The sequence below is a fragment of the Mya arenaria genome, chromosome 12 (genome assembly GCF_026914265.1).
Source record: "Mya arenaria isolate MELC-2E11 chromosome 12, ASM2691426v1".
In the NCBI taxonomy this organism is placed as follows: Eukaryota; Metazoa; Mollusca; class Bivalvia; order Myida; family Myidae; genus Mya; species Mya arenaria.
Window position 1 is genome coordinate 44,235,788 of NC_069133.1, and position 12,653 is coordinate 44,248,440.

At 34.2% G+C, this 12,653-nt stretch overlaps 1 protein-coding gene across 1 annotated transcript; it reads left to right on the forward strand.

The window, feature by feature from the left end:
* Nucleotides 1–5,500: 5,500 nt before the first annotated feature.
* On the forward strand, nt 5,501–9,182 carry LOC128212135 (probable G-protein coupled receptor 21). The gene is made up of 2 exons (XM_052917420.1): nt 5,501–6,267; nt 7,961–9,182. Exons 1-2 carry the CDS (start codon nt 5,596–5,598, stop codon nt 8,396–8,398), a joined length of 1,110 nt encoding a protein of 369 aa, XP_052773380.1. The 5' UTR covers nt 5,501–5,595; the 3' UTR covers nt 8,399–9,182.
* Nucleotides 9,183–12,653: the final 3,471 nt, after the last annotated feature.

Genomic DNA, 12,653 nt, shown 5'->3' on the forward strand with positions numbered 1-12,653 from the left:
GTCGGAGCTATTGTCTATCACCGATTATGATACGACCTGTTTTGCCTATCACAATTATCCATACAACCGTAAAGTGGCTTGACTACAGTTAATAGTTCGTTAAAGGTAATTCAATATGGCAGTCACCATACTTAAACATTTTTGCGAAGCACTTGATACGATTCGAGCACATGATATTAAAACGACCACTCGTTATGTCTCTTGGTAGTTTAAAGGTTTTGGAAATCTTGAAACAGTAACCTGGTACAATTTCGCTGGCTTTTATATCTATAACTTTGTGTTTCATGAAATGCTTTTCATCAAATTTTGAAGTTCAAGTATAAAAAATATTATTTTATCTGCAATTATCTATCATAAACAATACTGTACTGCGCAGAAGTTTTTATAACAGTCTCTCATGAAAAACGTTTTTCTTAACTGTCTATATTTTTGGAGTGTTATTTGTATTGAACTTGTTAATTTAATGATCAATAATGAAAGATAAAATGATAGAAAAAGTGTTTCATTGCTAAATAAAAGTAATTATTGACAAGACCGGCAGCTAATTCAAAAAAGCGACAGGGTATTTAACACTTGACTACATTATTTTCAGTCAGAATAACGATATCACTTTTAAAATGGACATAGCGGGAACATAGATCATTTATGATGTCGGTCATTAGACGTTGTCTTTATATGAATATTATCGTTTAGATATTGGTACTTAATCAAAACGAACCTTAAGTTACACAATATTTAAAGACAGCATTTAACTGTATATGGACAATATGCAGACTTAACACCTACAGCAAGTTGAAAGTAGGGATTAATACCTGAATCCATATATCTGCATAATTTCATGTATGAAGTACATTGCAACTCTGTAGTAATTTCTTTGATGTTTAAAAAGCAAGGCGAAAAAGATAACACGGTGGCGTTGTTAAATGCGGAAGCATCAATAATATCTAAGGATTCTATAAAAGCAAGTCTTTTAAGACGCAAACATTCACTTTCACATATAATATGTAATATAATGTCACTAGTTTTTAACTGACATAGCTGACATGTAACAGTTCTGTAAAATTTTCTGTATGTTAGGGCATGTCCACCGCTTATTGCATACTCTCTGTCGGATTTTGTATTCGCTTTGAGCCATAGAGTGCAGACAGATATTGAGTTGTGTACTATAAGTTTGTGGTCGAAATCTGAATCAAATTAATATTTTGTTCCTTGGATTTTTGCCAAAATAATTCGGAGCAAGTGAGCGAAAAACAAACAATTTTGTCTGTTTTCATAAAACCCGAAGCAAGCGAGAAGCGAAAAAAATGTTTCTTATCATCTCTATAAAGATTGTTTTATATAATTGTGCTTTAAGCCATTGGAATTTAATCTTAAACAGAATCTTTATTGGATAATGATTAATTATCTAATACGTACAATTTATTTAACATATTTTAGTATGACGATCATTCATATATACACTTAAAATAACTGCTTTTCGGAAAAGGTTTGATACAACTTCTCTTCCTGAAATACTTAAACATATTTGCATCTGTATTTAAAAATTCATTAAGATTGATTTTTGATACTTAAAAATCATGTTTTACAAAAGCAGGATCAAACAATTTAGGAGCCAAAATACATTCTAATATAATGACTCAATTTTGTTATGAATATCACAGTAAATGCAGTGGCATGTGCTTACCGAAATGAAAGGTATACGGGTATTTTTATTATAATATTTATGTCAGGGATTAGTCTAAAACAGTAGACGTGTTATACGGGTTTTTCCAATCCCTAACGTCTGAACGAGTTTGTGCAAAAAGCGGGGGGATTCTGAAAAAAATTGTATTTAGAGAAGTATTTTTGTTTGAACTAGATAAATAGCCAGGGTTTTCAAGATCAACACTGACACTGGGTGTTATTTGAAATAAATTATTTGTTTTCAAATCTATTTCCCAAATATCACATTAAAATCAAATGTCAATTATTATCACATTATAATCTACTGTATTAAAGGTTAACAGTTTGTTAAAAGTCGTAAAAATTGTCATCATATTTATACATGTGAACTTTACTATTCTTAGTTTAATCAATCTCACTATTCTGTTGTTTTGAGTAACGTATTCAAAGCCATGGTTGATTGTTTGGGACATCGATATCGGGATTTCTTAAGAAAATATCATATAACCCGGTACCGACTGTGGCGAACACCTCGGTATCAACATAATCTGGTATCATAAACATTGCTACGGCTTTTTTCCACGATCGATACCGGGTACCGGCTTTTAGCACCACCCTAAAACAAACGTTTACGTCGGAGCTATTGTCTATCATAATTATCAATACAACCGTAAGGTGGCTCGACTTTAAGGATTTAAGAAATATGTAAGTTAAATAAAATAAAAAATCGTTAGCAAAATACAGTTTTTTTGCAAATGATCCATCTGAAAGACACCTTACCTTCTGGATATACAGTGGCGGGTCTACCGGGGGTCACAGTGGGCCCGTGTACCCCCAACCCTTGCTGGCCGGCAAGTAATGTTTTTGGAGCACAACTTTATTGATTCAACCGTACAAATAAGTTGTTTTGTCAAAATTTTAAGTTTATATAAATATTTTAGCAAACAAACAATTGAACCTGGTTCTCGTGTTTCGTTATGTATGGTATGCCAATTTCAAAGTATAATATAGTATACGACACGAAAATTCGATAATGATAAATCGGCGCATAATTTTACACTGCTGATCAAAAGTAAACAAATTTGGCTGCAGTTATACGGGTAAGTTTACTGTTTTCAGAATATATCATATACAAGAAATATAATGTGTTTTAAACTGTTAACATGTGCACATTATATGTTCGTCATTGCTTTAAATAATGTCTGTGTGTGTCAAAAATGTTTGAATGTGCATGGCGGTGCATTAAACAAGTTTAAATTCAAAACGTTGTCGCCTTGAAACTCTCAAATTCTTTTTAATTCAATTGATCTACCAAACATCATTGACAGCGTCGATAACTGTGGATTCCATGTCATTAAATGATTAAAATAATGCATTCAAAATAGTTTTATATGTTTATAATAAGTGGTGTCACCTGTTTTGAAAGTCCTGGATCCGCCACTGTTAATAACGAAACTGCACATGCTTATTTTTGCAACCTAATTATGACGTCGTATCCTGATTCAAACACGCGTGTTTAAATACCGTGTACATGCTAAGTGCATACATTTTAGTTAGAACTATTATGAAACAATTAAAACATTATGAATCGACTTACGCTCTTCATGTATAAAAATGCATCCGTCTGATTTTGGAGGAAACGCTTACAAATTTACCGAACTCAACGTAATATAAGATGTCAAGAAAGCACAATAATATCCTGTAATCAGTGTAAATGTCAGGAAAGGGTACATGTATAGATTTGGCAATTTAATTTTTCATCAATGTATCCGATCGTTCCTTCTGATGAACGTCAACATTACAAACGCTGTTCTTTGAATTAGGATTCGAAAACACGTATGTGTTTGATTGTTTCCACTAGTGAAGATGAATAATGTATAAATATATCAGACTAAATATTTTCCACAGCCAATCCTAATGAATTTGTATGTCAATTACGTTGAGCAGTGAAAGAATGATGTAAATTATTAATCTTACATGTGTCCCTTTTGTCACAGTGAAACTAAAACAATGGTGAAATATAGATGTAAATGTATCCTTATAGATTATTTTTCTTTGTTTGAATACTGGTTAAATGCCTAGTTTAAAGGCCGAGATTAAGGAATGTTTGGCATGATAATCCCCTGCTGTGCATCTCCTGCTAATTGCACTGGTGTCATAGTATGGGCCATTTCCTGTGTATTCGTTTATTGGCTCAGGGCCATTTAGGGTCCATTTTTATAATAAAACATCCCAAACTACACAGTAGGATGCTCAGATTGGAGGTCTGATAAGACAATACCGCAATAAGATTAAGATCAATTAACAGAGGTTGTGAGTGGTCCTAGCAACAGCAGGATTTTTATCACACACAGAAAAAGTATCAGCTGCATACTAATACAGGTTGTCTTATGGATAAATTAGAAAATACAGTTGAGAAAGATGTTGAAGACAAGACAAGAGGTCCTTATATTGATCCTTGTGGCAAACCTTTCAGTATGAACACCACTCACTGGTAATTTGACCAAATGTGACCCGTTGTCTTCTTTATGCAAAATAGCTGTGCATGCTTGAGCTTGGCAGTGTACTTTTATGACGCCATTGGACGATTCGTTACCTGAGAGAATATCATTCTTGTTAGGCTATTGGTGCAAGGTGCAAAGACGGAATGTAACCAGAACATCTGGTTAGGCTAATCTGGTCCTTTAACCCTAATATGTGCAACGAACTGTCATACGGGACCCGCGTTAAACGTCCCTAAGTCGCCGTAGTAAAGGTAAGCAGTTCAGTGTTAACTGTGTGCTATGTGCTGTGAAGTTCAATGATGGTGGATGTATGATTTTGGCTGCTATATCTCATCGAGAAACTTTTTTGTCTATGGTTACTGGAACATGAAAAGTATATGTTACCATTAAATGTGACAGCATAGTACCCTCGGCTTTTAATCTTGGCTATGGGAATAAATTCTGGTTTCAGAACGATGACACACCATACCACAGAGCTACGATTGTTGATGGATGGTTTGCACATGGAGTTAGAAAATAATATATTTCCAACTAAATTATGTCTTACGTTATAAGTTGAAATTGTAATTAAATAAAATAAGATCAATAAATTGAACGTGTGTTTGTTTATAAATGACGCGTTTGATGGTGGATGTATGATTTTTGCTGATATATCTAACGAGAAACTTGTTTGTCCATAGTTACTGGTACATGGGAGGTATATGTCACATTAAATGTGACAGCATAGTACCCTCGGCTTTTAATCTTGGCTATGGGAATAAATTCTGGTTTCAGAACGATGACACACCATACCATAGAGCTACGATTGTGGATGGATGGTTAGAAAATGGAGTTAGAAAATAATATATTTCCAACTAAAAGTTATAAGTTGAAATTGTAATTGAATACAATCAAATCAATAAATTAAACGTATGTTTGTTTATAAATGACGCGTAAAAGGATGCATGTTAATACCAACCACAACGAACAATGATTTGCTAAAAGGTGTTCATCAAACGAGATTGTTTTCCGTGTTTTTTTGTCTACATTGAGCACATAACAAGTATCATCACCGTTTATTAAGTACAATTTACTTACGCATCAATTACTCTTTTGAAAGATCGTGTACTATAATACATCAGACAAGATTGTATGCCGTTTTTTTGTCTACACTGAGCAAATAACAAATCAAGTATCATCTCCAATTATTAAGTACGATTGGTTTATGCATCAAATACTCGTTCGAAAGATCGTGCACTATAACACATTGTCTCTTCCGGTTATGATTAACATACGCGGAAACACTTATGAATAATATAATATTAAATAGGATGCAATCTGAGTTAGGCTTGCAATCCTACAATATAAATCTATCAACATTATAAATTAAGGATACATAACACAATATTTATAAATAATAGCAAAAAGGTAAAACAGGACAAGCAGCAACATGTACGGAGTTTTGAAACAAAATATGACATGCAAAGGAAACCTGCACGAACCTACGGGGCCGGATAAGTTAAAATGTTTCATTATTGTGGTCGTCATGACGCTCATTATTGTTGGCAACGTCTGCTGCATCGTCGTGTTCAACCATCCTCGGTCAAAGCGATTCTTTATGAAGCGTGTGAGGTACATGATGACGTCACTAAGTTGCTCGGACCTCGGGTTCGGGTTGCTCGTCTGCCCATCAACTATCTACTCTTCGCTATACCACTGCTGGCCGTTCGGAGATGTCTTTTGCCGCATTGAAGCTCTCTTAATCTCTGCGCTTTTCCACCAGTCAACTCTCAACATGGTGCTGATTGCGGTGGACCGGTATTGCATCGTCCATTTGCGACGGTACAATACCTACATGAGCTCCACACGCTTCCTGAAGCTTATCATTTCAACGTGGATAGTGGTTTTTACCTGTTATTCAATCGTCATTTTTGCCGGAGGACAATATTACTTCGATGAGTTTGGAATAAACTGTGAACCATTTTATAAAAACGAAAAGGTTACATTGTCTGTAATCAGCATTTTCTATTTCTTGCCTTCTCTTATATTCGTTTTCTGCTACATGTCAATCTACCGAACGGCTTGCAAAAGAAAGGTGCTGACAATCTCTGGGGATGACAAGGTATGTCTTGTCTGGTTAAGAAGTTGCCGAACATAAATAGTTTTATATGGGTTTTACTTAAGCAATAGAAGTGTAATGCATAATTATTATTACATATCCCAAAAATCTTGTTCCGAAAATACTCCGAAACTAATCAAGTAGTTATCAAGAGCACAAAACATGCACACTAAAACATGTTTAAACACATTTTTTTTTTTCTAGCAACCGACATCTAGAGTTAAATGTGTCCATAAATAAACACACATGTGCTTTTATAAACGAGTGTAACATAGATTCATCCCAACCCAAGTGTAGGATTTTTGCGGAAGCGAGGTTTACTATTAAAGCTGCACTCTCACAGATTGAACCTTTTGACAACTTTTTTTTATTTTTTGTCTTGGAACGAGCCAATATATGCGAAAATACAAGGAAAGCAGTGATATAAGACGGCTGACAAAATATTAGATCCCAGATTTTTATATTTAAGTTCAAAAAATGATGTTTTATGCATTTTTCTTAAACCGTTAGTAACGCTTTCAGCCATAAAACATTAGTTTTCGAACGGGAATATGAAAATCTACCATCTGATTTTTTGTCAGCAATCTTTTATCATTGGTTTGCAGATATTTACGCAAAAATTCGCTCTTTCCAAGACAAAAAATAAAACAGTTAAAAATGGTAAATCTGTGAGAGTGCAGCTATAAGCTGAGTCCGTTTGCCAAGATAAGGACTTCTCCCACCTCAGATAAGTATATCCAATAATTTAACCATGCTAGATATTCTTATCTTGCCCACAGGCGAAGATAAAATGCCCGTATGGAACTCCTTTTTAACGGTCACCACATTATAATTACCTGCCTAATTGAAGAATGTCGTCAGTAGCACCAAGGAAATCTTGTCTTATGGTAAAATATAGAACGCTAATTAATTATTTCTCGGTTCAAATGTCACCATAAAACAGTTTTCACACACCATTCAAGAAATAATACTTCATTTTTCTTAGAACTATTTAAAAAGACCGATTTGACTATCAACATTTACTGGATCACTGCGCGCATATCCATGACAACCACGTGCTATCGCATATCGATACGCAATTATTCTCAATTAGCACAAAAGAGTTCCAGCAAAAAAATACATTTTTACTTAATTTTGTTTAATTGAGGTGGGAGAAAAAGCATCAACCATAGCCGCTCGTGTAAGATAGTATCATCCCGACCCTCGCGCAGGGTGTTTTGCGGAAACTCGGTAAACCTCGTTTTCACAAAACACCCTACGCTCGGGTCGGAATGAACCTATCTTACACTCTCGGCAATGGAAGATACTTATATTCCTGTATGGCCAAATACTTTGATCTACTTATCTAGGGTTACATTTTACTGACCGTTCAAAGGCGGTACCTTACAATTCTTGATAAACATACTTAGTTTTTTTTTATTTATAGTATGTATGCACAGTGCTGTTTGTGGAGTTTTGTGCTGTTCTTCCATGTTTCTTGTTTGTGATTTTATGTTCTATGTCTTTGGCGTTTACCCAGTGCCATAAAACCGGGTTTATGTTTAAACTTTTTGCTACTGAGCTTGTTTCTGTAGCTTTTCGCATAAATATTGGAGAAAGATTTATTAAATTCGTTCTTTTCTTCGTATTGTACCTCCTTCCGTTGTAAATGCACTGGTATGAAAGATGTCGTCTTGACCTTTGAAATATATTTCAGCATGGAAGAATGGTGTCTGCAAATATAAGGACATCAAAGTATCTAGCGGCGATAACGGTGGGCTACTTTGTGGCGGTTTCACCTTGGAATATGACCACTTTTATCATTAGTGCCGCGAAGATAAGTGTCAACGTTCACGTAGACTTCACCATGACGTGGCTGTCACTTAGCAACAGTTTCTGGAACTGTCTTATTTACGGCGCCATGAACCGGAAGTTCCGACGCGCGGCTAAGCAGCTTGCGTGTGGGTTTTTAGTTAAATCACAAACGGAATCTACCGATAAGTCAACGGAAGATTTTAGCGCCGTTGGGGATTCGACGTATTCGCGGTACAAGCAGCGTTCTATCCAGAAGGTTAGAAATAGATACATGGAAACGTCAGTTTCTGATACATCACCACAAACAGTTAGACATGTGAAGGAAACTGTTATCATGTGAAAGGACAATATTATCAGTGTAGTATTTATTAGTTTCCTCACAACAAACAATAAGGGCATGATGTATTCAGTAGTTTTATTTATAAATAAAATAATGTCTGCTCATTTATCTCGAAGATATGTATTACATGTACTTTGCTTTCGTTTATTGGTGAGTTCTTTTTCAAAAACTGAGTGCATATGCATTATAATATTATCAATAAAACGAAACTGCATACTTTATATAAAGGAAATCAACATTTGTTTTTCATTTAAAGTGACACTCTTATTCAAAATCAATACATTCAATCAATCATTAGCATGTGTAACAAACATAGATTTTGACTGAAAAACCTTAAACTACATACGAAATAATGCATTTATGGAAAATATTTATAACTGATTACAAGATTGTAACCGTGTATTTAATAGCTGAAAGCGCATAAATATAAAATGATGAGCGAATGCTTAAAGATTTACAGTGGTCTACCATAGTCGCATAAGGAAGAAATATTGTGTTTTATGCTCATTTCCTTCAAATTAACTCGATATCCTTCATAATAACCATTGTTTTTGACATTTATTCATTCTTTTTGTAATATAAATCAATAATATTCATTGTGGTAAATCTTAATTGGGAGTAAGAGTGCGTCTTTAAAGATTTGAGGGTTGATCACAATCATATCCGTCTTATTTAATTGTTTTGATCAGTGAGTCCTTTGAAGTGACTTAGTTAGCAGTCCGTGTATTTGCCTCGTATTTCCTAACATATGTGCATGCACTAGTTGAAACAGTGTTTAAAAAGCACTTGCAAAATAAATCTTTAAAATTGAACTTGTAGTTTCACTGATACTTCCTTTAATAACTTCCCCCGTGCACCATGAGGTTCAATCTTGCCCTCAGTAAAGGTTTTGGGACTAACAATTGAGATTTGATTGTGGTATAACTGGAATACAAACAAAACAACTTTCAATCGTTTGCTAAAGTGATCGATTGCTAGCCTTACTACGTTATCCATTCAAAATGACACGTACAAAAGCATGTAATTCATGCGAGTTCATGTCAGCTTATAAGTATGAGTATATAGAAGGATTTCGTCAACGAGTTTTAAAGTCGCCGAAAATAGCATTGAAGCAAAAATAATGGATTTGAAAGGATACTCATGTTTAACTCATTTTACATTAATTTAATGATTAAGACAAAAAATGTATATGATCTGTGTAAAAATAAATAACCAATAGCGATATGCAGGCAATTTTAAAACTTTGGAATTTCTGGCCATGTAGCTATAAATAAAACAATAACTTTTAAAGTATTTTCATATCTATATCTAAATGATATATGTCATTTTTTATTTTTTTATAATAATCAAGTGTGTTCAACATGAAAGTGTAAAGTATATTTAAAAAAAAATGTTTTAACCCGTATTGTGCGCCTTTAAACCCAACTGCATCTATTGCATGTACGCATAGATTCACGTAAGTGTCAATAACCCGGTCCTCCTGAAACACTGAATGTGATTTTTAATATGCCTCAACAAGACTAGAGGAGTTTAAAGTGAGGTACATGTCGATGAACAATTAATCGCACTTCGAATGTAATGTTTAATTCTCTTATTATACCTTACATATATGTGTCCCTTAAATGTACATATAAAGTCGATCGGTCTGTATATAAGTGTATTTTAATCAAAAATCCAGTTTTATGACGTCATAGGTCCATATCATATTTTTCGCCGGTCCGGACCTAGCCAAAAATAATATGGACCGCTGACGTCATAAAAATCGTAAGTACAACTGTGATTTTCACAAAGGCGAACAATTGTCACAAGTAAACATGCTTTTTCAATAAAACAGATCAAAAGCGCTTTCAATGTATCGAATGGTAAAAATGCCTCGGTCTATATACACCTTCGTTGGCTGACTGGCCGGACCTTATAATGTCATATGGCCCTCAGTGTTGTGTTATATTTCTTAAATATATAATACTCAGAATTTTTTTAAGACAACATTAATCTCATCGCTAATGCAAATATATTTTGTCCATTTCTATAGAAATTAACTACACAATTACTTTAAGTTGACCAGAAAAAAAGGTTTGTCATTCGCAAAGGATGATATCTGTAATATAGTAAATGTAAGAATGATGAAACTTTGAAGGATATCTGTGTTTTCAGTTCAGTTCATGTCAACTAGCAATTTTGAAAAGTAAATTAAATCTGTTTTAATATGCCATGGGTAATCATTCTGATAAAGATCGTGACGTCAGTTGTGACGTCAGGTAATTGAACCTATAGGTAACACTAAATATTTGTGTTCGACGATGATTGGCTTAATTACTTTTAATTGAGCATAAAATAACCATTAATTCTAGTATTTTCTTCAACAGATTATAATTTGAAACCAAAGAAAATGTAGATGGTCCATAGCATTTTAACTGATATAAGTTTGCTTCTGAAATATTTATTCCTATATTGCGATAGACTGATGAGATACTTTTCCTTCCTTCGTGAATATGGCAAACCAATTTGTCGATAATAACACAACCATTGTTACTGCACAATATCAAAATCTAAAACCGTTCATGAACTGTTTACAGACATATTCAAACAGCATGTATTAGGACGAAGTGGCGTCATGCTTACATTGTCTTCTGTCGACTAAAGAACGAAAGCATCAGTTAATGATTAATTGTGACATGTACATGCTTTTCATTCCAACTGTATGTCCAAAGATATCATAAATTTGTATTAGCAAATGCATTATAAAAGTATTTTTTTCCGACGTTTCAAATCCATAGCACGAATTCTTTCAAAGGCTATTACATTGATCTCCCCTGACACTAATAAATCGTTGATGTTCGTTTGAAAACATCCCTGCGCAGAGGTCAGTATTACTATCGTTATTTGTCTTAATAGAACCACGGTCATTAATCACAATATGTTATGGTGGTCAATAGAAAGGTGCGAATCACTGAATGAACGTGTATGCGTGTATATGGAAACTTCCTTTTGAATAATACTTCCAGTTGTTTGTACCATGTACAACATTTAAGCGTGCGGTCGATATCCAGGACACTTTACGGTATACATGTATGGATAGTATAAGAGATTGAAATCTAAACAATTTCGAGAAAGGTGTTTTATGTGAAAGTGGTGGGTCTACCTGTATGCTTGAAAATGATATTTCGTAAACGATTTAACTTTGTCTACAGCTTGTACCTACACGCTAAACTACTGGAACAATTGAATAATTGAAACTTCAGTACCAAGCCAAGTATTCAAAAATTCAAATATAAAACTTGTTTTGAAGCACAAAGTAAGGGCCCTAACGCCACTGAACGAGAAACACAAACGTACAAATACCAAAACAGACCACACAGGCATCAAAATAGGTTATCAATACATGATGGGATTGAAGAGACACAAGCGTACAAATACTAAAACAGTCCACACAGGCATCAAAATAGGTTATCAATACATGATGGGATTGAAGAGACACAAGCGTACAAATACTAAAACAGTCCACACAGGCATCAAAATAGGTTATCAATACATGATGGGATTGAAGAGACACAAGCGTACAAATACTAATACAGACCACACAGGCATCAAAATAGGCAAATCATGGTGGGATTTAAGATTCTTGGGGTTGTTAACTGGTTTGTATTCTCATATCTCTTGTTCTGTCATGTATCACTTATTACAAAGGAAGTATTAGCTTCATCAGAGACATTATCAACTTGAAAACAATTTATAATGAAGTGAAACATTTAAACTTATAAAGCACTTTCAAGTACTGAATGAATCGGTGACTCGCGAAGTCCCGAGTGTGTTGTGCTCGTACATCTGATTTGTTTGTTATTGCAACAATGCGATCGCAGTACGTCTGTACTACATGAGGCTATGGTGAACAATTACTTCCTTCCGCTAGGCGCTTACTTGGCTGCTGGTCGCAGTGCTTATGTACATTATCTTAATGTTATTACAGTTGTCTGTATATTTGCTCTTTTTTCAACTATCGAACGTAAAATAAATTATTTGGCAAATTGGGAATGTCAAAACAGCTTGTTTGATATATAATATGCGGTATTATGTTTAAAATCATATTTTCTACACAGAAAACCCTCTTAAATGATACAAAAATATGTAATTACCAGACATACAGAATTTACATATTTGATGATCAGATACCATAAGTTAGTTATCAAAAGTAATGAAACATGCACACTCAAAAAAGCATTGGAAACACATTTTGTAGCAACCGATTAAGAATCGA